The sequence below is a fragment of the Lepisosteus oculatus genome, chromosome 6, assembly GCF_040954835.1.
Source record: "Lepisosteus oculatus isolate fLepOcu1 chromosome 6, fLepOcu1.hap2, whole genome shotgun sequence".
NCBI lineage: Eukaryota > Metazoa > Chordata > Actinopteri > Semionotiformes > Lepisosteidae > Lepisosteus > Lepisosteus oculatus.
Window position 1 is genome coordinate 27,393,704 of NC_090701.1, and position 26,608 is coordinate 27,420,311.

A 26,608-nucleotide genomic window follows, 5' to 3' on the forward strand; every position below is an offset into this window, starting at 1 on the left:
GAAGTAATGGAAGAGTCTGCAGTTTATGAAATCCCACGCTAAAATCATTCTTTAAATAGTGGGACGAGTGCCATAGTGGATCGAAATGACTTTTGTAAAGCTGACTTCTCCTTCAATCTTATCTTAATAAGTTAAACATAGTCATAAATGAAAATTGTAGATCTTACAGCATTAAAAATACAATATGTTTCTAAATGGAAACTCCAGAGTGCAGAAGTTGGCAAGGCCTGATGAATATTAACATCAGAAAAAAATGTGCAATAAATAACTGCTGTTGTGGATCATTATGGTATGTTACTTTTTTCCTGCAGCTGAGCCTGAAAACTTTAACTTAAATTTGAAGCGTTAATCATCAAGGTACAGTATGAAGATGAGTTTCCCCATTCCTGAGGCATGGATGCGGTCAACTGTCACACAGATTACAGTTGTTGTTACAGGTTTGTGCCTGAAGATGTCGATGTTTCTAATCTATCCTTTACCTCCAGAGTATTTCTCTTTCTCCTTACTCTGTGTATTTTTCTTCTCTCTCTCTGCATCTTGACCGTAATATTTAAAAAAAAATCCAGCTGATCTCTTTCCGGCCTACTGCGCCCGTTTCCTCTACAGGCGCCTTCCATTCTCTGAAAGAGAGAGAGGACTTGGAATAAAAAAGGCTGAGGTGGTGCAGATAATACCATACGCTAGTCGGTCTGGGAAAATACCGTACCAGGAACATGTACACCAGAGCTGCGTTGGCAGGCAGGCAGCGGGGCCTTCACAGGAATGTCGCCGTCTGAGGAGGGAGGCAGCCCGGTGTGAGAGAGAGGGACGCGCGGTGGGATGGAGCAGGCTGAGCGACCACCGCTGGAGTTTCTGTACCACGCTCTGTCCGTCTCGGCTGTCTGAGACTCGACTCCCAATCCCTGTCACTTGTCTCTCCCCTTTTCCTCGCTGCTTTCCTTTCCTCCACAGCCACATCAGCAGGATTAGTGGTGAGAGAATTGCAGCAATTATAGTATTTTTTTTGCCGTGTACGTGTTTATTTCGTGCTCTCCGTTTCATCTCCGGAAAGAACATATTTTTGTTTTTGTTTTCCCTTTCCTGGTAATCAGAGGTGTGACAGTCGCGTGTCTTGTTCTGTGGCTGGAGGCTCTTGGCACACTCTGTGCAGTGCGTGCGTTTGATGGGTGCACCGTCTCACCACTAGCCAGTCCCAGCTCCTCGGCAGCGCAAGGAGCAGTGTGACACGGCACCCTGCACTTTTTGAAGGGATCTTCAGGTACTGTCAGTCTGTGAAAAAAGAAGACTAGGACCTACAGCAAAAACAAAAACTACACTCATTTTTTGTGGAGAGGAAGAAGCCAAAATCCGGATTCCTCCCTTTATACTTTTGTAACTTTTCCTCCTTACGTTCGGGTCCATACGTATTTTATTATTAGTGTTTCTATTAATATTACAAGACTAATAAGAGACCACTATTTTAAACTTTTTTTTAATCATTTAGGAAAGTCGTACTTCGAATGAAGTTCGAAACCTTGACTGTTCTTCATGAAGGTAATCATCAAAAAAAGTTAGTAGCAGAGGTTTAATCATTTTATAATTTAAATGTAGTATTATAGGCGACATAACCCGTTTTTCCGTTTCAATATAGCTACTATCATTTAAACGTTATTTTATTTTATATGAAGTATTCATTTTTCACATATTTATTGATTTATTAATCCATCCTCTAGTTTTGTAACAGCCATTACAAGTTAAATATTTTCAACACACAAGTACCTTGACTTCAGTCCTCTGAAGGTATTTGAGCTCAGTTCTGTACCCAGCTGCCATGCACTGACGATGTGCGCGGCTCGGTTCGGCGGGAGCCTCAATGGCTGTCTGGAGGAACACTCAAACGGACCCGGGCCCGCAAGTTCGCCCAGGTTGCTAGACTGGGCCGAGGTCGGGTCGCGGATTCTGCGGAGCCTTGCGATCGGGACTGTGATGACCGTCTTCTACCAGAAAAAATCCCAGCGACCGGAGAGGAGAACTTTCCAGATCAAACAAGATACCCGGCAGATAGTGTGGAGCCGCAACCCGGACAAACTGGAAGGCGAGAGTAAGTGTGTGTGAGGGATCACCCTCTGTCACTGGACATCTTATTCGCTTGACTTTATTAACTTTATTTTTGTACAATGTATAACAAATAACAAATGTTTAGGACTTTAAGAAGACGTTCTTAGCATTTTTAGAATTATCCTTAAGAGAGCATGCTACTTTAAAATTTGCAATCATATCCATTGTGTTTGCACAAAAACACATGGTCATTGAGGCATGCATACAGTATGTACAGTAGTTTGCGGACTTTATTGGTGAATTGGTGGGCTTATTGTTCAGGGATGGGCTACAGACCACAGCTCTTGTGACTTCACTGACTGGAGGGCTGGTATTTGGACAAGTCAATTAAGATATGAACTACATATAGTAGGGTTTGTAAGTTAAATACTCTTGCTGTGATAACCTCATTGGCTGCCAGACAGAGGTCACACTCTGCACATCTGTAATAACCGCAGTCTGTCCAGGGCAGATGCCTGATAGGGACATTGTGTACTGTTCTACTCCAGTATATAGACTGTTTTGGTGTGCAAATTATGTATAACTAAATATTTTGCAAAATCTTTGAATTCTCTTTTTTCACTTCTCTAATGTATATACAGTACTTCTGTTGTATACTGTATACTGTACCCCTGGAATATACGTGCCGTATGTTTGATATGAACAGAATATATCCATTACACTACATACAGTTTTACTTGGTGTACATTCTGCATTCTTTCCACTCACTAGAAATACTGAGGAACGTTGTGGCCTATGTACTGTATTGTACATCCAGTATATGCTGTACCCCTGGTACGTACTGACACAAGCTGGAGCTCCTGTGCTGTCATGTGACAGCTCCTGTGGGATGCTGGAAAAACAGGAAGTCTCTCCCAGTGCAATCATGCAATAATTGGAGCAAGGAAGGGAGCAAGGAAGTGGAAACAGTTGTTCCCATCTTGCCTGTTGCTACGATTTGGCATCAGTGCTACCACCTTCTCACCCGATCTTGACAGATCTCAAAAGCTCAGCAGTGCTGGGCCTGGTCAGCTCTACAATGGGAGACCTCTAAAGAAGAAAGCAGGTTGTTGTTGGAAGTTTTAATGTGGGGCCATCCATTTGGATGAGATTTGTAACTGAAGTCCTGACTGATTGCCTGATCTTTTCTTAATTAAAGATCCCATGGCACTGTATGTTAGGATAGGGGTGTCTTGGCTAAATTCTCCTCTGAGATTGTAAAACCAGGGCTTCCTAAAATTCCTCAATGAACCCTCCTATAAGCGAAGCTCTTTGGGATCCTTAGAGATGAAAAGCAAAGTATAAATATGATACAAATTCTTTCAATATTGATAGTTTTGCTAAACTATCCCCCAAATTAAATTTCCTGGACTTAACCAATCATGGCCTCCTAATAATCCCCATCTATGAATCCTCCCCACTGATAGTTGGTGTGTGATGAGCATACTGCTGCACTGTGGCTGCCATTGCATCATCCAGGTGAGGACTGCAATTTGGAGGTGATGGAGGGGAGTTCCCATTACCTGTAAAGTGCTTTGAGTGGAGTGTCCAGAAAAGAGCTACAGTATATAAGTGTAAGGCATTATTATTGTGAATTCAACTGCCATGTTAACTTTTTGCATTACTTTTTTTCTTAAAAGGTTACACAACATAAAGTTAAATTGCTGTGCAGATTTACTGGAGGAAGTGCTCACAGTTGTGGTGCAGATCTCCTGGAGGAGCATCACTGCTGTGTGCAATGTGTCTGTCAGCCTTCTGTGTCGTGTGACCTGAGTAAACAGGGCCATGTGAGCCTCTAACACTCTAACACTCACTTTTGAACTTGCTGTTGAATGCCATAGTCAAAATGTAAAAGAAAGTTAAATGCGTTTTATGTCTGTTATAATGTTAGAATTTTGCATCTGGGGTTGGGCTTTCAAAGTGCCACAGTACATCATGGGATATATATCAGTAAAATTAAGGAGCTTTTCTAGGACAAGCTTGTGATATCCAGTGAAAGTGTGTGCTGTATATTGAGGCATGGTTGCATTTATTAATTTAGGCATGGTTCTGCCTCGTTCGGCCTCTCCTGGGTGGCTGTGTTGCTGTCTGTGTGCTCTCAGGGCGTTGGCAGCAAGTGCACTGGGCCTGGAGAGAGAGAGAGCATTACCAGACAGGCCTCCCTTCCTCCCCCCTTCCTGCTCTCGCTCGCTGCCTCTCTCAATAAAAGGTTTAAGTCTGTGAGCGCTGGCCATTGCCACATGGCTGCTTTCGTGCAGAGCGTTAGTGCAGCAGGGTTCAGTAAAGCCTTCAGTGTCCACATGTCTTCATTCTCTAAACTGGACTGCATCCTCTCTCTTTCTCTCCATTCCCCTCCTCTCATTTCCCCTCTCTTCCCTTCTTCTTTCATCTGCCATCCTCTCCCATCACTTCTACTTCCTTCCTACGATCTCTTTTCCTTTCATTCCACAATTTTTTTTAGTGTAAAAAAAAAGGCCAGCGTGTAATGAAACTTAGTAGCTGTGTTCTGTTTCAGGACGCAGAGGTTTGGAGAGGCATCTGAGAGATGTGTGTGGAAGAACAAAGGGAGTGATAGACTGGTGGTCCCAGCTGTTTGACAGAAGGGAAATGGGAATTAATCATAAAGGACTAAGGACTATATCTCCTGCAAGATCATTAGTCTAGGTGCAGCAGTCCCATTTCTGGAGTTCTGTATGGGATGAGGGCAGTATGAAAAAATCTGGTTGTGGAGAGCAAGGAGGAAGCAGTCAGAACAATTTCCGAGGGGTGGTTAGATTTTTAACATTAAGAAATTGTGTTGTGACCTGGGATAGGTTGTACACATTGTAAGGGCACCCTTCCGAGGAAACCTAAGAGTCAGGCTGCTTGTGAACTAGGTGTTACACTGCGGAAAACCAGGGACTGAGGCGGACAGGTTTTACAGACGTCTGCTCTTTATTGTGCATAACTCATAACTGACACAGAATGGCAAAAACCCGCCAAGGCACCTAAGTACCGTAAAACGGTAACTCCCAAACCCAAAGTGCAGCAGTGTTGTAAACCCCAAATGGATGCTGTGCGCGACATAACACTAGGCCTGACTTCAAGGCCATTAGAAGGGAATATGACATCAGTGCTGATCAGCAGAGGTCATTTGTGAGTCCCACAGTGCGCCAGTAATTAAAAAATAAATACAACACACATGAATTCTTAACAAGGTCTGTGTAAATTTCTCATAACTCGATGTTAGCTCATAACATCGGACGGAAGTGAGAAATTTAGACGTTACCAACCTTATGGTTATGCTATGCCTTATGCCACATGAAATCACAGTGTTAGTTTTAACAACAGTGATAATAAATATTGTCGTATCCTTGATTTAACCAGGTAAGTCAGGTGAGAATAGTTTTCCCATTTACAACAATGAGCGGACCAAGAGACTTAAACCAGTGTCCCACAGGAGACACAGCAGTGAGAAAAGCAATTTAACATAAATCACATACCAAGATTCACAATAGAAGGCATCAGGCAAAAAAAAAGTTGTAATCATACAACTACAAACCTCCTCAGTTGTGTGCTCACTCTGCAGATTAGTTCATTCATTGTCAGCTGCAAATTGAAATGACTTGAGCCCAGCATGCCCTGTGATGGACAGGGTCCTGTCCAGGGTGTACCTTGCCTTGCGCCCTTTGGATGCTGGGATAGGCTTCGGTTTCCTTGTGACCCTGAATCGGAAGAGGCACTTAGAAAATGGATGGATGGATGACTCATTGGTAGATGCTTTATGTAAGTTCAGTGTAAAGGAACTACATCTTAAATTCTAGAATGATGCAGAGACCTGCAGTAAATTCTAAAGAGTGTGTTTTTCCAGTGGGAAATCTGTAGATCAATTTAAACCAGTTTCTTTTGTCTAGTATGCAGAGGAGGGTTGTCAGTTAACTCAGTGACAAACCCTATGGCAGACAAGTGTAAGACCTCAAGCAGAGCAAGTCATTTCTACAAGTCATGATCACTGTCCAGGACGTGGCGTTTGGGCATCTGAACTAGTGTGTGTCAAGAGGAATGTGTAAAATAGGACTTGATGTACTGAAGGAAACCCAACAGCCTTGCATCAGATGTTCATTTCAAGAAGCAGAGCTGAAGCTCAGATTAGATGGGCTGAATGTAATTGTGTGTAGAGAATTAAGAAGCATTGCTCATCACGCAGTGAGGAGAATTTCTGAGGAGAGCGTTTTGGCAGCTTTGTGCCTGAGATGTTCGCGGTCAAGTAAAAATAACATGACAGATTGGTCCTCATTTGTCTTGTTGCTCTTGTTGTGAGACTGCAGCTGTTGATGCTGCTGTTGTTTTTGTTGGGAGGTTTTGCTGTTCTTGCTTTTGGAGTTGTCAGGCTGTAGCTTTTGATGCTGTTGTGAAGCTGTGGATGTTATTGTGGACGAACGGTGTATGATGGACCCACTCTTAACAGATATCAGTTGTACATGATGCTATGTCAAACCACTCCACTTTGGTGTAACTATAGTACAAAGCACAGTGCATCAGCAAAGCTCCTAACCTTAAACTGCAGTGGCATTTTGCCACACTGACTGAACACCAGGGAGTCTTCATCAAGGCTTCAGAGACCCACTAGTTTCATTCTGAGCTGTCACTGTCCTAATTAACCCTTAACTGGAAAACTGTTTGAAATGTTGCAAGAGCTGAGAGGAACTAAGTAAGTCCAATCAAATGCATAATGAGATTAATTAAAAAATGATGCAATTGAGATTTCCGCTGGACTGAAAAGTCAGAAGATGCATTGGGCCTCCAGGACAAATGAGAAGAGACCCATCTAGCTCATTTTTCTGTCAATAGCTTTAGATCCAGGACTTTAATTCAGTCTTTTCTTGGGGGAGAGGAACCTCCAAGGATTTAACAACATGGTTTGTTAGCTTGTTCTATATTGTCCATTCCTAACAATCCTTTGCATGCAAACATGGCTGCTGTTTTCCAGCTTTAAACCTCTAAATTTCCACTTTTATCCCATTGCCCATGTTCTGCTGCTGAACCTGAAAAAGACAATGGGTTAACATTATCAGTGCATCGCAGGATATGGAATAACTTACTCAAGTCCCCCTTGCAGCCTTCACTATTGCAAACTAAAGAGATTAGCTTACTTTAATCTATCTGTGTTTGGCATCCTTAAAGCCAGGATTTAACCTGGTTGCTCTTCTTTGACTGGATTCCAGAACAGCTGTAGCAGTGTCTTTTTTGTACCTTGGCAACACAAATTCTACACAGTATTCCAAATGAGGCCTTCCTTGTGCATTGCGCAATTTTAAACAAGTTCTGCGAGGATTAAGGAATTGCTTGCTTTTCTGGCACTTCAAGTGCAATACTTCTGTTCACTTCTGTTCAGGTCAGCTACATGTCACTGGCATCACGTGCCTTGTGGAGTTTTATCATGAGTTGTCACTGGCTTATTTACCGTCATCTTTTACCTACATGTCCAACACCACAAACATTGCTGGCCCTGCTCCAGGAGAGCAAAGTCCCACATGTTTTATAGATTACCCTTAACAATCAACCCTCTAAACCAGGGCACTTTCCCTATTAATCTGCTAATTAGGTATTTAATTCAAGTAAGTGATTTGGCTCAACCAAATCACTCAAAAAAGCTCAACCAAGATACCCAGCCATGTTGTCGAAACTGATACCCTGGCCTCATTCAGGAAACTGCTGGATGAGATCATTGGATCAATTAACTAACTACCAAATGGATATTCTGAATGGCCTCCTCTCCTTTGTGATCTCTCATTTGTTTTTATGAAACAAAATGTAAATTAGAAGTTTTAAAATGGGAATAAGATTTCTACTAGTGCAGTAACCTAAGTTAAGGGTGTTTTAAATTGAAAGTTACAGGAAAATTACTGACCGGTTTCAATTCTCCACATGAAGAAAACAGCACCTTGCTGTTGCTGGGTACTAAATTTCCCCAGTGTTTGGGTAAGGCGGAGCAGTGGCACTGTGGCTAAGGATCTGCACCTGTGGGTTGAAGGTTGGTGGTTTGTCCTTCAGCCCACAGAGGAATCCTACTCTGTTTGGCCCCTGAGCAAGGCCCTTAACTGCAGTTGCTCCAAGGGAGCTGTAAAATTGCTGACCCTGTGCTCTGACCCCAAGCTTCTGTGTGTCTACTGGAGAGCAAGCTGGGGTATGTGAAAAGAAAAATTCCTAATGCAAGAAATTGTATATGGCTAATAAAGTTATCTAATATAAATTCATATTTTTTCCATGCTGGCTGTTTTCTTTTTATAGTTAGTTTTTACACATTTTTACAGTTAGTTTCTGAAAATAGTGGTTTTCATGCCAGAATGCAATTACAAAATTAACCTAAAATACAAAGCCATGTTGCTTTCACAGCATAGGGGTTTAAGGGAATGACCTCTTGGTAGTGATTTCTCAGTAGTGATGAACAATGATCTCTCAGTATTAATCATAATCTATTTTTTCTTAGTGAGCAGCAGTGATCACTTGGCAGTTGATCAGCAATGATTAGGGATGATCTAGTGGTAATCAACAGAAGTCTGTAGGGAACTGCAGCAAATTCTTGGTATTCTTAGTAGTAATCTCCAGTGATCGTTTGGTAGATCAATGTTTTTCAGCAGTGACCTTCAGCAATTTTCCAGCAGTGACTGTAGTGATTGGAAGTGATCTGTGTCTACTGATCAGTAGTGACCTGGCTCTATCGGCACAAATGATCAACAGTAGAGTAGTGTAGTAATCTACAGTGATCTTTTAGTAGTGATCTGCCATGATCTCACAGTGAGATGCAACCTTTCTGTAGTGATCTTTAGTGATCTATTTGCTGTCATTATCAGTGTTCTAATTAGTGGTCTAAACTGATCTTTCTGTAATATGTGGTAATATCTTGCAAACAATTAGCATCAGTCTCTTGGCAGGGATCTGCTTTTTTCAGTTTTTGATCTAAGAAGTACAGTAGCATAATTGGGTGAGATTTGTTCACTAATTTTAAAAAGTGTGAAACAACAACACAGTCAATAAAAACAGAAACAATTACAATCTTATTAAACTTTTTTCGTATATATGTATATACAGAACATGCTTTAGAATTCTCTCCATTTTTGGACTCATACTAACAAATTTGTACTTGTGCACCAAAGTAACATTTGTTTTACCTTTGACAAAAAAAAACAACCTAGTGCATAAATTAGTTTATGAACACTGCCCCTGTCTTGCTCTCTCATTCCAATTCTTCTGATTTCTCTCTTGCATTTTGCACTGGCCATTTAACCATGACGGATTTTATGCAGTCTTGCTAGAGCGCCTTTTACAGCCTGTGTCATCCATAAATCGCACAGGCTGATCAATACTGCTACATTATGGACGCGATAACAGCACCCCTGCCCCCACTGCTGGTATAAAGAGCACCACCTCCCCTCCCTGTAAGCACACTGTGAGTAATTCCGCTCCCTCTCTCCAGCTGGACTGCACAGACCACCCTTACTGTCCTATCTGCTCCTTTCACTCCCATCCTCCCCCTCCCACTCTGTCCACATGGCTTCCTGGAAGTAGGGAATCTGTGTGTATTTGCAATCAATACTTCTCTGTGCTTTCGGTGTGCTGTGTGCGGGAGTGTGTAGGTGTATGTGTGTGTGCTTGTGAGTGCAGGGAGAGTGCTACATAAAAATATTAAGTGTTTTTTCTAAAGCTTTTTTGCTTTACCCTCGCCCTTTGCTCTGTTTTATTTGAACTGGCACTAGTAAATGCCTTGGCCCGACTTGTGTAATCTCGTCATGCAAATTGCAGTTTTAATTTAGCGAGAGAGGGAGGGGATATCCAGGTTCGCCACCGCACAGTTTTTCAGCAAAAACAGTTAATGTATAACTGAAGTCCATGAAAGTATAAGTTTTGCTGATTTTTACTCCACTATAGCTCTGACTCAGCTCATGAAGGGAAGCTCACTTCTTAAAAAAAGGAGCTCCACTGATACGCCTCAGTCTTGAAGATGCTCTGTGGGTTCTGTCAGGGGTCACACACCCAACCCCAGCAGGACCAGAGGTGAAGGGAAAAAGCAAAGAATTTACAGTTTTACTGTTCGGTGCAGTGCAAACATATTCAGACCCGTTTTCACAGCTTTTTGCTGTAAAGCTTGCAGCCATGATATTTTAAAGTAGCAGTTAATATTTGTTCTTTACGCAAACCTGCAGGGCAAAAAACAAAAAGAAAGAAGTAAATACATAATACAACAAAAAATGGAAAAGTCCTGATTGCATTAATTTTCAAATCCTTTGCTGTCAAAACCTAAATTAGTTTAGTGCACGTAATTAACTTATTACACCAGACACTTTGTTAGGAGTCCTTTGTCTGTGTGCAGTAATGGTAATTCTCATTATTGTCTCAGTCCTTTGGGCAGGTGGTGAAATTCTAGAAAAGGTTCTGCCGTGAATATGCTACAAATTCAAAGACACTGAATATTCTTGCAAGCACAGTGAAGTCCATCATTAAGAAGTGAAAGGTGTATAATAATACCCCCACACTGCCTACTGTAGATCAAGCTGGCCCTCCATGCTGAACAGCTGAGCAACGAGGAAAGTGATTGAGGCTGCCATGAGGCTGACTAAACTGCACAGGTAATTGGCTGAGATGGGAGAAAATGGCCATGAGTTCAAGCTGACCTGCATGGCAGAGTGGCAAGAAGGAAGCCATTGCTACAGTACAAACAAAAATCTCAAATCCTGCATGGGGTTTGCAGCAAACCATTTAAGTGATACTGAAAACATTTGTTTTATGGTTAGAAGACACAAAATTAGAATGTTCTGGTTTAAAGGGGAACTGCAATGCTATTTTTATATTTCAGGGTTAGAAAGAATCAACATTGTTGAGTGCATTTCAAACCACAATAAAAGTCAAATGTAGACAGGAACTTCCAGAAAACTTCCAATTTACATCACAAAATAGATGAAATTTCCAGGTATGTGCAGAGCCATATTCTGTGATTTAGAACAAGGCAACAGAATTTCTGGAAACGTGTTACAGCCCTATGCCATTGTAATCAAACAAGCTTGTGAATACATTTCTTTTAATCCAATAAAAATACTGTTCTTGAATTTGAGTTTTGACAATAAATACTACTCGCTCTGCATGCAGATCACATTGGAACATTTCTGCGGTGAAATGTCTGCTGCACAACCTGTGCTTATTTGTTCCTACATCACATTGCATAAGCTACAGTGACTAGTGAGCAGGAAGGGCCACATCATGTCACAATTTGTGGGAACGGTAATATGAATTTATGACTACATGGCAACTTACAGTATAGTGCTTTCACAAAGTGACAAATCTTGTAAAAAATGTGACACAAATGTGCTTAACTGTTCTAAAGCCTTAGAACTGGGATGAAAATGAATCTCTTGCAAGTCTCACACAAGGCCAGAACCCTGGCTGACACATCCTACCCTGCCCTTGGTGGTACTCAGCCAGTTGCTGTACTGATGATTATTAGGGAATCCCCTCACAGTCGGCTAGTGACGTTACCCAGGCTCAAACCCGCAGTCACTGGGTTTAGCCTGGGCTTGGAAGAGGGGTACCTTTACCAGTGAGATGCTCAGAAACCCCATTACATAGATCTCTTAACAGAACTTGCCTGAATGCTTTCAGCTATAGCTCTGCATCCTGCTTAGTTCATGCTGGAAACTAAACAGGCTGAAAAACCTGTAGTCTTTCAGAGAAAGTAATAAACAAAGCTATTGCAGTGGGAAACTATATACAAGGCTCATTCATTTGCTGTACCATACAGTCATGTACTGGAGTAGAAAAGTCCTCTGTTATGACTTGTTTAAAGGTTGGTATCATTGTTGCAATTGTTACCTGTAAGTTAATAATGTGATTGGCACTCCTCTTGATTAATATACGTAGTTGGCCGGGTGCTGAAGATGAGTAGTTAATAAATAGACATACATCTGCTGTGTTTAAACAAATGACACTGCATTGGCCTGTGTCAGGTTCTATTTATTGATTTAATTATCTGAAAGGTACTGATGATGTAGTTAATCTGAAACAGAATACCGAAAGGGAAGAAGTCCACCTTCGTGAGTAGAGGCAGTATACTGTAAATCAGGCCAGCAGCCATTAGTCTTCTGTCCGAGAGCTGTGTCTGTTTCTGACTCCGCATGGCTGACAACGTCAGGTTTTTGTGTTGTGCCTGAGGCTGTGTCACAGATGTATAGATCTCTACATCATTGTGTTAATGAGTGTGTCACAGCGCAGATGGAACACAAAAACTCAGTCAATAAGGTGTGATGGCCAGAGTGCCTAGTCTCTACAGACTCCACAGGTGGTGATTGTTGACGACCTAACTGCAAAGACACATGCTTGTCACCGTGCAAAAGATCTATGGAAGTATGTCATTCTGTTTTGGTCTTCTACTTGATGTTGTCTTACACTTGTCTTAGCTCAAGGTCCAGACCTGACCTATGCAAACAGGACTGAATCCCTTCAATTGCAGAAAACGTCAGGATTTGACTGCCTGTGATACAGAGACCATTCATGTTTTGTTGACTTAACTAGACAACAGTTTGAATTTCTCTAAATCTGAGACATAAGCAAGTTGTGACATCCAAGACAAAATTGGAGAGGAATTCTCCAAAAACATTTGAGGTCAGTTACTTTCAAGAATTTAATTTACCCTGAAGTGAGTTTTGCATTGGACATACTTGTTGTGCACACTGGGAATTTGATTAACACTGCTTGGGATTTGGTATCTCAGCTTTGCCCATGTGCATCAGTTATGATAATACTGAAGAGAAAGTTCCCTGTTAGCAGGATTGTGGACAGTGTCTTCAGTTTGGTTCTTTAGTAAAGGTACCATGATGGTTTTGCAACGTTACAGCATAGCAAGGCTATCATTCCATTTTTAACAATGAAACACCAGAGACAGATAACTAGCTGCCAATCTTTAACAACTTTTTAACTTTTAAAATGATTTGTAACAGGCTGACGTCTCAGGTTGGGTTTTAGGGTAGGAAGAGTTCTCTTTTTGCTTTTTAATGACAGTTGTCAATCAGATTCTTGTAACAACTCGAATCAGCTCATTTTATTATAATAATAATAATAATAATAATAATAATAATAATAATAATAATATAATAAAAATAATAATAATAATAATAATAATAATAATAATAATACAAATACAAATACTAATACTAATACTAATACTAATTGCTTACACTTATATAGCGCTTTTCTGGACACTCCACTCAAAGCGCTTTACAGGTAATGGGGATCCCCTCCACCACCACCAATATGCAGCATCCACCTGGATGATGGGACGGCAGCCATAGTGCACCAGAACGCTCACAACAAATCAGTGGGGAGGAGAGCAGAGTAATGAAGCCAATTCATAAATGGAGATTATTAGGAGGCCCTGATTGGTAAGGGCCAATGGGAAACTTGGCCAGGACACCAGGGTTACACCCCTACTCTTTTCGAGAAACACCCTGGGATTTTGTTAATGACCACAGAGAGTCAGGATATCGGTTTTACGTCTCATCCATCATCCATTCTACATGTACCATTCACAAACATATACCATACACAAACAAGACGATAGACATCATTAATACAGGACACATACTGTATGACTAGGAATTCTGATTAAACAAAAAGACAGCCCTAGCAAAGAAGCTGTTCAGATACTGGGTGGTGCTGGTTTTAATAGACCAGTAACATCTTCCTGAGGGAAGTTTATGAGACAGGTGGTAACCAGGTCGGGAGTGGTTATCAGCAATCTTGCTTGCCGTCTACTTTACCCTGGAATTGTAAACCTTGTCAATGAAGGGCAGATGACAGCCAATGCCCCTCTCCGCAGAGTGAACACCACACTGCAGTTTGCATTCAGAGTGAGCCTCTGAGGCTACATGTGGGGTGTGATAACCCCCAAAGAGAGTGCCAGTTACAATCATAGTAGTTTTCGTATGGACAGTACCCTGGTATTCTACACCTCAGCCTCTCACGTACACATCAAAAACTAAATGCTTGAAAAATGCTTCTGGAGCTGAAAAATTGAGTTTTTACTTAGTTTCTCTGTTTGTTCTAAGCTTCACAGCCTTTCTAAGCCTTTGTTCCCTATTATTCCGCACATACTATACCACATTAAACTGTACATTTTACTAGAACAATGTGAGTGTAGTACCTTACTCAAGGACACAAGAGCAGTGCCCCACCCTGGATCTGAACTTGTAACCTTCCAGTTATGAGTCTAGTATCTGTAGGAGTGCAAGGAGGCATAGTACAGTCTTATTTCAGGGCAGATTTGGAATAAAGAAACTGAGCATAAAGAGATGCGGTTATTCTCTCACACATCAGCTCTGAAACATACAGTAAGCATTTTTACCTTAGATTCTGCCCCAGACAGATTTCTGTTTACCATAAATCTTGGGTGGGGAAAATGAACATACTTTGCACGATATATTTTTATATCTTTAAAATATAACACAGATTGCAAATTTCCTTAAGTGCCCTGGTCGGCCTAAATAAAGACTTTGCTCTACCACATAGACACACAACAAGTGGGCTAACAGCTTCCTTAGAGATGAGGGGAGGCAAATAAGGTCTAATCTCTGCGTATCCTAGACACGGCTCCCTGAAACTATAGCACAGCTGTCCCCCACAAACACCAAGCTAGAAAAAATGGCGTTATACAACTAGTGATGACCCACTAACTTGTACACTGGACAAAAAGGATGCAAAATTACAGAAACAGTGTTATGAACCCATTTTAAAAAATGTTTTTCTAGAATGCAGTCACATAACCCTGCAACTCACAACTGGTAGCCCACTGAAACTAAGCAGATATTAGCCTGGTTAGTACCTGGAAGAGAGACCTCCTGGGAAAAACTAAAGTTGCTGCTGAAAGAGGTGTTAGTGGGGCCAGTAGGGGGTGCTCACTGTGCAATTGGTAAAAAAATAAATAAAAAAAATTGTACTGTAAAAAGGTTCCATCCTTTGGTTGAGACAGGAAAATGAGGTCCTGACTCTCTGTGATCATTAAAAATCCCAGGATCTTTCTTGATAAAAGGAGGGGTGTAACCCTGATGTCCTGGCCAAATCCCCATCTCTGAACTAGCTTCATCACTCTGTTCTTTTCCCCACTGATAGCTGGTGTGTGGTGAGTTTACTGGTGCACTATGGCTGCCGTTGCATCATCCAGGTGGGTCCTGCACATTGGTGGTGGTGGAGGGGAATCCCCATTACCTGTAAAGCACTTTGAGTGGAGAGTCCAGAAGAGCGCTACATAAGCGTGAGGAATTATTATGATTAATACTATGCTATACTCTCCTCTCCCCTTCTTTCCTTCTCTCTGCCCTCCTTTCACCTCCTCCGTCACCTTCTCCTTCTCTCTCAGTTGACATCCGGGAGATTAAAGAGCTACGCCCGGGGAAGTGTTCCCGGGATTTTGAGCGGTATCCCGAGGAAGCGCGCAGGCTGGATCCCTCAACTTGCTTCGTCGTGCTGTATGGCCTGGAGTTCCGCCTGAAGACGTTGAGTCTTGCCGGTCAGTCTGTGCATCTGTCCCTCTCTTCTCTCTTCCGTTCAGAGACATGTTCCATAAATGCTTTCTTGGCAGGTCACATTCATTAAAATGAAGCATTATTTATGAAAACTGACATAAGAACCTAAAAACAAAGAATAAATAAGTAAATCCGAGGAGAACTATTATTGGTTCTACTGCTCTTCCTTCTGTGAATATTAGATTAAATAGGAATGTTCCTCTTCCTATCTCTCCCTATTGGCAGCATTCAGTGAGGAAGAGGTGAATATGTGGCTGACTGGGCTAAACTGGCTGGTGATGGACACCCAGAGGGCCTCAGCCCCCTATCAGATCGAGAGGTAAGATGCCCAGGCCTTACGACCCCTGTCTTCTCTGCTGTATGGTTCTCTTCAGACCCTCTTCTGCTTCCTTCACAGTCTGTCCTCTGCCACCCTTCGCCCCAGTGAGGACAGTGAGAAAAGAACAGCTACTGTATGTCTGCTCACTAGCTACAAGGAGAAAATCAAAACTCTCTCCTTCCCTCTGCCTTCTTACTCGCCTCCTCCCCCCAGCTCTGCTACCAAATGTGTGTGAATTATTAATGGCACAGCGGGCTCTGGACTCCATTATACACTCACGGACAGTTATATTTAAAAGCTCACTGACCCCTTTCAATTTAAGTTAGGATTATTTAGAACTAGGCTATTTTAAAGAAAACAAATCTTGAAAATCAGAGAAATTGTTGTTGTTGTAATATAAATGATATGGAATATTTAATTCAGCCCCTGTACATTGTTAAGAAGTTGTTTTCTAGCAAACACCCAAGTTAGAAAGGATGATACAGCCATATACACTTGAACTGCTGTTAAACAGAAGAAAATGATTTAAATTGTACAGTTCAGTGAATTTTGGTTTTACCTTGTAGTGGATTTTATAAAGAAAGGCGTCTAAATTGCTGAGTTGGCCCGTTGCTGGAGATGACCTCAGCTGCTGAGGATGAGCTTAAACGCAGGATTGCTGGGAACTGCGAAGGAGGGGAGAGTCAGGGTTGCCTCCCCTGGCAGAGCAGCAGAAGGGCTAAAGAACCCACAGGACAGAGGAGGCCACAGTCTCGGGGTTCCAGCAAATTCTCAATCCTCTTCTTCACAGTCAAAAGTATTTTCTTAATGCCAAATATTGGAATTATCAGTTTTGTGTTTTCGTGTTGCACCTCGTATCTAAAAGCCCCACACAGGGTAGATAGAGAAAGTGTAGGGAGACTCTTCTTCCCCACCTACCTTGGAGAGTCATAGTCTGCACAGCCTATTGGAGGCTAAGTGCTTATTGAAGGAGAGGTACTGTATGACCTTCACTAACAGCACGTCAGCCCTGTGTATCAGAGTGCCAACAGAGCCCTGAATGACTAATGTCATCCCATCCCAACGCTTCCCACTGTTTAAAGAATCCCAGTCACAGTCAGCTGACTTGACCCTGACTTGAACCCTTACTCATACAGCTTAGCCTGTGGTCGGGCAAGTGCCCTTTCCAGCTGAGCAACTGGGGAGGCCACTTTACACTTTCGCCTGCAGCTGGAAACAATTTCTCAAAATTCAGAGTAACAGATCCTGAGCAGACAGTGATAAGTGTAAGTTTAGGGACAGTGAAGTTAAATTTGTAATGAAATGTGTATGTCAGACCACAAGATTAATATGAGAAAAATGTATTTTGTTGTTTTCAGTCCCTGTTCCAGGTGAGCATAAGTATTGGGACAAATGGCTGACAGGTCTTTATTATTAATAATAATAATAATAATAATAATAATAATAATAATAATAATAATAATAATAATAATAATAATAATAATAATTGCTTACACTTATATAGCGCTTTTCTGGACACTCCACTCAAAGCGCTTTACAGATAATGGGGACTCCCCTCCACCACCACCAATGTGCAGCATCCACCTGGATGATGCGACGGCAGCCATAGTGCGCCAGAACGCTCACCACACATCAGCTATCAGTGGGGAGGAGAGCAGAGTAATGAAGCCAATTCATAGAGGGGGATTGTTAGGAGGCCACATTAATTGTGAAAACATAAAAAAGCTATGAATGTATATTCTTTGTCATAATATGGTTTAACATACAGTATGTATAAAATATCTTCAATTAAAAGCTGTCATTCTGTATTTTAGCCTCATATTTATCTTTTGATATGAAACACACATTTCAGCAGTACAGTGCAAAAATGGCAAATGTTGTTTTTGCTTCACTGTCCCAATAATTCAGCTGTTCATTGTATATTGTGTATGAAAATTAACACACTTCAACAATACTCTCCCAGATTCAGTATGAACTTTAACATGAATAACATTTACTTTGAGTTTTTGATGTTTTAGAATTTCTAAATGTTTCTGCCAAGAAAGCCATGTCACAATGAGAAATTTAGGATTCCTCAGAAAACAGTAAGTACTACAGACTACAAAAACACCAGGTTTGTGGGTCTAATATGACACCATAACTGTCAGCCTTTGTTGAAAAGAGGTGATGGCTGACTGACTTGCCAGCTAGTTGAGGACAGAAATAAAAACTAGAGGAAAGTGTGTGAAAACAGAAAATACAAAGTGCTTAAGAAAGCCACTATAGTGTTGTCGTTCTCCAGTGTTTACCAGTGACCCACCATAACGTTGTCCGTTTATGTCTGGTTTGTTGAAAACCATTGGGAGATCAGTTCAGATCAGGAAAATGGAAAGGGTGTTGGCTCAGCAGGTAACTGAAGCTGCAGTTGAATGGAATTCAGAGTATATACCGTATACTGAGCATCAAAAGAAACATAGGGCCTTTATTCATGCTTGTATACTTTTTACAGAAAAAAAGTATAGAGATTTGGGATATTGATTAAATGTTTTTGACATCATTTTGATCAATTGATTAAGTGTGACGGACAGTTATGAAACTCAAGTGTTTGTGACCTTTGTATTTGCACTAAATCACAAAATTAGGGACAGGGGTGACACTTGACCCAATTATCCTGTTGAATGTCAAGACTGGTGAAAACAAAGAATTAGAATAAAAAAAGGAACCGATAAGCCCTACTTATTCACAATAATAATACCTTGGTGCTGTCAGAACATTGGAGATGGGACTGAGTCACTTCAGGTGGACTCACTACAAGGTTTCTGTAGCATAACATTCAGATGTACCGAATAATATGCTATTTGTAATGTACAACAGACTAATCGAAGGAGAGGTTCAAATGTGATGGTCAGGCCAGGAGTATTTGGTTCCTTTAGACCTCCTCTTATAGTCCATAATGGCTGAATGACTGCACAGGCCTGGGACCTCACTTTGTTTCTGTACTATGGGCTCATCCTGGCATGTCAACAGTGTATGTAGCAGGACAACACATGTTCTCATGCTGCTTGTGCAACAGTGGCTTTCTTGCAAGAAAAGAATGTGACATGCACACTGTGGTAGCCCCATTCACCTGACCTGATCCCTGTTAAACATCTGAGGATCTGAGGGGTGAAACGGGACTGTGTGGTGTCTAGGACTCAGAGACCTGTGAAGAGGTACATGCTTGCCTAAGCTCTATAACATGAATGGGGCAGAAGCCCTCAAGATGGCATCAGAAACCTGGTGAAAAGCATGTGTCACAGAATTATAGATTTTATTGCTTGTGACATTGGTGACACATGGAAATAACCTATTACTTTTACATTTGACTCCCTTATGATGAATCTTGTTGATAACAAATGTTAATCGAAAAAATATTTGCCATAGTTTTGGTTGTTCAATAAAATGTCAGTGCACTCGCTACAAAAAAGATTTTGTAATGTCCCTAATAATAACTTTTTGAGTTTGTAGTGAAAAAATATATGAGCATAATACAGTAGCTGAAAAAATCAGGAGCTTGATTTCTCTGTTTTATCATGTCAAGAGAGGGATTTGAAGTCAATCATAAAGAACATTGGAAGCCAATGCGGGGAGGCTAGAACAGGAGTGATACCCATGTTCGTTCTGGGATATAGTTAAGATTCTAGCAAGTGAGTTTTGAACATATAGACGTTTACAGTGGTCTTAGAAGGGTCAGTAAGCAGTGTATTGCAGTGTATTATTGTATACCAGATGAAAAAATTTTGAATGGAATAGGTAGTAATATGCTGGAAAGGAACAAGTAAATGTTTATTCCATACTGAAAAGAGAAGAAAAGAAACAACATTTAGGCTTTGGAGCCTTCTTCAGGTTTGACACCTGAGCACAGTACTCCTGGACCAAGTTAAACTGCTGGCCAGCGGCTTAGAATAAAACTGTCTGGTCCCTGGAAAGAATCATGAAACCTTTAATAGGTATTCTAGTTATACAGTACAAAGCTGATTGGAAAGCTAACATTATTTATTAATGAGAGATTCTGACATCAACAGCCAAGCTATCTGAGGAATAATAGAGAAAGAAGAAACTTCTTCTGAAAGTAATGAAGCTTTGGCGGAATCTGACTTCACCACAGACGGAGGACAGTCTTAATTGGGCCACTAACAGAGGGGCAGGACATGGCCTGTGGCAGGACAGCACCAATAGAAATGGAGTTAGCTAAAGCTGCCACATTTAAGCCACCTTGTTTTGTGTGACTGTACACTTGCTCTGTTGCAGGTGGCTGCGGAAACAGTTTGACGCCATGGACAGAAACAAAGAGGGCAGGTGGGTCCTGTCAGCTGAACTTCAACCCTGGAACTTGGATCTACATGGGGAACCGGGAGCGAGACTCATGGCGACAAGGCAGTGGGCTGAAGGGAACAGAGAACTAGCATAAAGTTTTTGCAGTCTAGATTGATAGGGGACTCAGTATTAGGGAAATGAGACAGAGTATCAAAACTACTGGTATGTATGGAAAGTCATATACTGTATAGGAGTTTAAGTCTAGGGTTTAGACCAGTCACCTATCAGACTGTACAATCCATTACAGTATCACACCCAGCTCTTAAATAGTATATATGAGTTAATTGTTGATTAATGCTGAGAAGAAATTTTACAGGATATAGTGGAACTCCAACGGGAGTATCGGGGACTGGGATAGAGAGAATGGGGATAGGGGCTGTGGGAGACTAACATGCAAGACTGTTTCACTGAGGATGTTCCTCAGTCCAGTGTGTCCAACCACATCACCCACCCTGGCACCTTCCGCTGTGGGGGGAAGTGGGCGTGCACTTGAGTCCACACAAACAGGATGTCTGACAGGACGTGATAACAGGCAGCCTGGAGGGACAGGAAGTGATGTGGGGGTGGGAGAGAACAACTTCCTGTCCTCAGAGTTGGAAATATAAATAGAAACTCAATCAAAGGGTGCATGAGGAGTGTCTGGGTAATCACGGCATAGCACTCCCACTGCCCCTCCAGGACCACAATGGGCCAGACAGCTCCATCTACAGACTCTGTAGGTGAACCAGCACCAAGAAGTTTGCTTGGATTGTATAGATCAATGATGACTTTTACTAGTACATCAGAGATCTGTACAATTCACATTGAGCAAACATAAAGAGAGCACACTCTCATCAGTGTCTGACAACTTAGCCATATATATCACACAGGAACAAGTAATAGGTTTATTCCATGCTGAAAAGAGAAGAAAGAAAACACAACGTTTCGGCCGTGGTGCCTTCTTCAGGTGTGAGACACCTGCTATTTACAGAGACTAGCCTTGAGTGAGGAGAAGCACGCCTTGTTCTAGAACCAGCACTGGTGAATCTGGGATTCCAGATCATGGGACTGCCATTGGTGTCTCACACTGCCAGGTGTCTTACACCAGAAGAAGGCTCCACGGACAAAACCTTGTGTTTTCTTTTTTCTCTTTTCAGCATGGAATTAACCTATTACTTGTTCCTTTGCAGCCTACGCATGCTGACGCAGCTACCCACCTGAACATATATATCACACACTGACTAACCCAAATGCTCCTGTAAAAATAAGATGTTTTCAGAGCTTTGTATTATTTCACTATCTAAGAGGTTTCACCTACAACAGGGCTCCGAGCTCATCCCCTGCTTTGCACTGCATTTGAAACATTTTGTGGGGATTAAGTAGTGGGCGGTTTTCTGTGGTGCACAATCGGTCTAGAAATAATAATTACAATGATAACAGTAATAGTAACAATATGTATTTTTGAGAAATGTTTCCAGGTTTGCCCCTGGGGGCAACATTGTCTGTCTTTCTCTGTGTTCCAGCATCACAGTGAAGGATGTGAAGGCCTTGCTGCCTCAGATCAACTACAGAGTGCCCAATATGCGCTTCCTCAGGGATAAACTACAGGTACTGTGCAGAGAGATTGATGGCCTTTTCAGAGTGAGGCAGTTTGAGCTAAGTGCCTTATCAAACCATTTAATTACTGTAGTTTCACACTGTGATCCCTAGATTCTGGACAGCAGAGCTCTAGTGTCATGTGAAGGACAGGGAGATGGAGAGACACAGAGGACTGTACCTGTTAAGCACTAGATTTACAGTACATGTGTAAATATGTGCCAGAGGCAGGTTTCTGGTGTGTTGTCAGCAATCCTCTGAGTATTCCTCTTCAAACATACTATCTAAAGATTTTCAAAAACTAAAAACGTTTTGGAATGTTGTGTGGGTGGTAAAAGCTTTTGCCTTTCAACCCATTAAGAAGATAATATGTTCAGCACAGCAAAAACCCATTGAAATGTTATTTATGTTATGTTATTACATGTTACTGTTATTGCTATTGTGTTACTGTCTATTGTCTTATCTTCTGTCCTATTTATATACTGCACCTGAGTGACTAATGAGAAACACTTTTCATTATACTATGCACCTGTGTTAGTTTAATGACAATAAAGTTTAATTGAATTGAATTGAATTGAAATGAAAATGAGCATTCTGCAGACTTGCAGGATACGTGCTGATGCCATTCCTGGTGCTAAAAAAAATACTAGTGAAACTGACCATAAACTTACTATCTCAATTTTTTTTAAACAAATGCTGTGATGTGATGAACACTGCTGAACAGTAGCTTCTCACAACCTGGCATACTGTAGGCAACCCCAATAAAACCAGTGAAATGTATGTTTTGAAGATTAAGTGAACAGACACCTTCTATAAGGGAAAAGGCAGTCCCATGATTTGGAATCCCAGATTCACTAGTGCTGTGTGGTTCTAGAACAAGGCGTGCTTCTCCTCACTCAAGGCTAGTCTCTGTAAATAGCAGTTTTTCATAGATCTGGCAAATCCCAGAGGCTGTGCTTGAATCACTTTGCGTAAATTGCAACCCCTTGCACTATGCGTGTTTTTCAGGAGGTGGAGGCACGCTGTGACCTATCCTTCCCCCACTTCTGTCAGCTGTACAGGACCCTCATGTTCGACGCACAGAAGAGTGTGAGTCAGTGACACCTTGATAGGCTGCCTGAAACCCACTGAGATTCATTGAGACATAGTGAGACACTGGAATATACTGCCTGAAACCTACACTGTGAGATACCCTGAGATACACTGACACACTGGAATACACTGTGCGATACCCTGAGATACACTGACACACTGGAATACACTGTGAGATACCCTGAGATACACTGACACACTGGAATACACCCTGAGATACCCTGAGATACACTGACCAATGGAATACACTATGAGATACCCTGAGATACACTGACACACTGGAATACCCTGTGAGATACCCTGAGATACACTAACACTGGAACAAGAGATAGTTACTGTTTAAAAACCTGCTCAGTTCTGAAGTTCCAGGGAGGACTCTCTTATAGGACTTTGCACTGTATGGCAAATATACAGCACATGCCATAGTGGGATTTCAGTGAGTAGTGGAAGGGAGGTGGGACAGGGAACGTGGGTGAGTATAGGGGTGTTACATGCTTGAGTCCCTTGCTGTGACTCTCCTCCTGTCCCCCCAGGTAATCGAGCAGCTGGAGCTGTCCTTCCCCCTGCGGTGAGTCCCTCAGCACCCCCTGCCATTCTCTTTATCTTTTCTCTCTCTCTCTCACTCCCCTCCTATCTTTCACCCATACTGTCCTGTACCAGGAATATAATTGTGAAATACCACCATTCAAAAAGATTGGGAACATGACTCTCACTTTCTTGGCCTCCCTTACCTCCCAGGTTTGAAATTAGTGTTATTTTATTGCCAAAGAAGATACAAGCAAGGTGTATCCCCCGTGGTGCTTTGAATCAAAGCAGTTTTGCAGGAAGTTTTATCATCTGAATACAATTGCAGTCACCCTCTGTTATTTTAAACGAACGGGTGCTTTGATGTGATCGTAGCACAGGCATTAGAACTACAGTATAAAAAATACAGCACTTGAACACATGGCACAATTTCAGTTTCTGATAATGTTGTCCCTGCCTTTTAGTAACTATTTCCCTAAAGATATCAGAGTCACCTTCCCCCAGCTCCTTCAAAATTAGACTCAAACCCTCCTTCTTTAGAAGGACTGTTATTAAACTGGTTCTGTGTGCCCCTTTGCTTTCCTACTGTACTCCATACTAACATCTACTGTCTCCTCTCAGTGCATTTTTGTTGGCATTTTTGTTCTGTAAAGTGCTTTGAGAAACCAGTTTTAAAGGCACAGTCTAAAAAATAAAGATGATGATGATGATGATGTTGATGATGGTGATTATTACTATTATTATTATTGAAATGTTACACATAAATGCTGTGACAGAAGTCCTCAAATTATGAAATTGAAGTGAAATTTCCTGCAAAACTCCTCTTTTTAAAGTTGCTGTTAATGTTGCAACTGTTAAATGTAGTAAAAAAATAGTGCAGGTGTGGAAAAGATAGATTAAACCATTTTTGGAGTGGAAAATGTAGAACCTCGGTGTCCTTCACTGCAGACAAGGAAAAAAGTGCAATATGGAGAGAACTTGGCTTGACCTCTCCTTCCTGAAATTGGCATCTTGCTTCAACATGCCGTCTGTGGGTTTATTTTGCTCTCTTCCTGCCTCTTTTTTCCTGTGAGCTGTCTTTTCTGTCCTTTGCTCTTCTCTCTCTCTCTACAGTGTCACTCTCTTCTGCTCTGTGTCCTGAATGTGAGGAAGTCACTCTATCTACTGGTCTCTGTTTTGTCTGGGTGGAATTAGCTCTTGATGCACTGATGCCCTGCCAATATCTGGAAGTGTGTAAATGTGGCCTCTACTGTCCCTGTGTGTCTTATGTGTAAACAGGAATGTAGACCGTCCAGAACTATGCCAGATCTCACTCTATGACTTCCAGAAATTCTTGCAGCTGGATCAGAAGGTACCATGATCAAGCTATCAATCAGTTTTATCTAGCACAGTTTGAGTGCTCGCTCACAGGACTTTATGGTGCAAGGCAACAGCACAACAGAAGTAGGATTTCAGTTCTATAGAATAAAAAAAAATTATAAAGATATTATGATCATTATCACAGACTTACTAGAATTTATAAAAAGCTTAATTGTGGGGGTGGAGTCTGAATACTTGCTTTAAATTAAGAAGAGATCACACCAGTTATTAGAAAACTGCAGTCTCCAGAGGGCATTCCACCATGAAAAACATAAGGGTAGAGTAGAATTTCTTATGTCTCAGCTGTTAGTTTTCAGTGCCTTTGTTAATTTGGGTGCCTTTTCGCTTTCCAGAGCTCAGTTGCTGGGGTTTGTGGAAAGAGGATGCTGCAATTGAGCTTAATTTAGAATGCAAGACCTTATTCGTTGGGCATGCAAAAGGACAATGCCTTCTCAACACAGCTTTGGCTTCTTAGCATATCTCAGTGATGGGATCAGTTTAGGGGGCCTGGACACCTTCCTGTGTGTGTGACTCCACGTCTGTGTTCCCAGGAGATCTGGGCAGCAGAGCTGAGTCAAGTCCGGGAGTTCCTGTGTGGCTACCTGAAGGACAGGCAGCAGACAATGGAGCCCACATTGCAATTAGATGAGGTGAGGACCCTTGGAGAGCCACACACACATCTCATAGGCACACTGCCACTCACTGCCAAGATACACATCCTCCACCTGTCATTACCTCTGTCACCATCTGCCTGCCATTTACCTGTCTGCCTGTGGTCCTCTTGTCCATGTGCTTGTCAGACTGCAACACTGTGTTTGAGCTCCACTATCTGATAGTGTTGTTCAGTCTCTCAGTGTGTCTGTCTGTGACACTGTTTGATCTTTACTCTCTGACAATGTTGTTCACAGTCTCTCAGTATGTCTGCCTGTGAGACTATTTGAGCTCTATCTCTGACAGTGTTGTTCAGTCTCTCAGTGTGTGTGCCTGTGACACTGTGTTTGTGCTCCACTCTCTGACAGTGTTGTTCAGTCTCTCAGTGTGTCTGCCTGTGACACTGTGTTTGTGCTCCACTCTCTGACAGTGTTGTTCAGTCAATTCAATTTCAATTCAAGGTGCTTTATTAGCATGACCGTTGGGTACAATCAGTTTTGCCAAAGCAAATAAAAGTAATGATATTTACATTAAACAAAACAAAAAATAAAAGTAAAATAAAATCTACAGACATATTACAGACATTTACAACAAATACATATTATAAAATATTGACATATACTGTAGGCGGATGGAGCATTATTGGGAGACAGACTCAGTGTTCTCAGGCTGTGACAGGAGATCACATACTGGGCTGCCAGTTCAACTGAGTTCCCTCCTCCCTCTCCCAGTAGGATTGGGACCCGTTGTGATTCTGGCAGGTGTGGGAACTCTGGGATTAGATTCCTGAATTTTGGGAAGAATGTTTCTCTAATCCCAGAGTATCTGTCACAGTGCAGTAGGAAGTGCACCTCTGTCTCTATTTCTCCCCGCTGGCAGTGGGAGCACAGCCTGTCCTCTCTGGGCAGCCAGGTCTGCCTGTGTCGCCCAGTTTCTATGGCTAGGCTGTGGTCACTGAGCCTGTACTTCGTCAGGGTCTGTTTCTGTTTGTTGTTTCTTATTTTGGTCAAATATTCAGCTAGTGTGTATTGTCTGTTTAGGGTTCTGTAGCATTCCAGTTTATGTTGTGTTTGTGTGTATGTGTCCCAGTGTGTGAGATATTGCTGTTTGATCTGTGCTGTGATGTGGT

At 41.8% G+C, this 26,608-nt stretch overlaps 1 protein-coding gene across 2 annotated transcripts in view; it reads left to right on the forward strand.

The window, feature by feature from the left end:
* The first annotated feature begins 1,349 nt into the window (after positions 1 to 1,349).
* Positions 1,350 to 26,608, forward strand: part of LOC102696192 (1-phosphatidylinositol 4,5-bisphosphate phosphodiesterase gamma-1-like) — a 58,565-nt gene continuing 33,306 nt past the window's right edge. For both annotated transcript variants that reach the window (XM_069191131.1, XM_069191132.1), the window contains exons 1-9: positions 1,350 to 2,080; positions 15,458 to 15,607; positions 15,849 to 15,942; positions 20,212 to 20,259; positions 21,780 to 21,864; positions 22,861 to 22,941; positions 23,478 to 23,512; positions 24,748 to 24,820; positions 25,380 to 25,478. In XM_069191131.1, the coding sequence (XP_069047232.1) occupies positions 1,822 to 2,080; positions 15,458 to 15,607; positions 15,849 to 15,942; positions 20,212 to 20,259; positions 21,780 to 21,864; positions 22,861 to 22,941; positions 23,478 to 23,512; positions 24,748 to 24,820; positions 25,380 to 25,478 (924 nt within the window). In that variant the 5' untranslated portion in view covers positions 1,350 to 1,821. The remainder of the gene's footprint in view (positions 2,081 to 15,457; positions 15,608 to 15,848; positions 15,943 to 20,211; positions 20,260 to 21,779; positions 21,865 to 22,860; positions 22,942 to 23,477; positions 23,513 to 24,747; positions 24,821 to 25,379; positions 25,479 to 26,608) is intronic.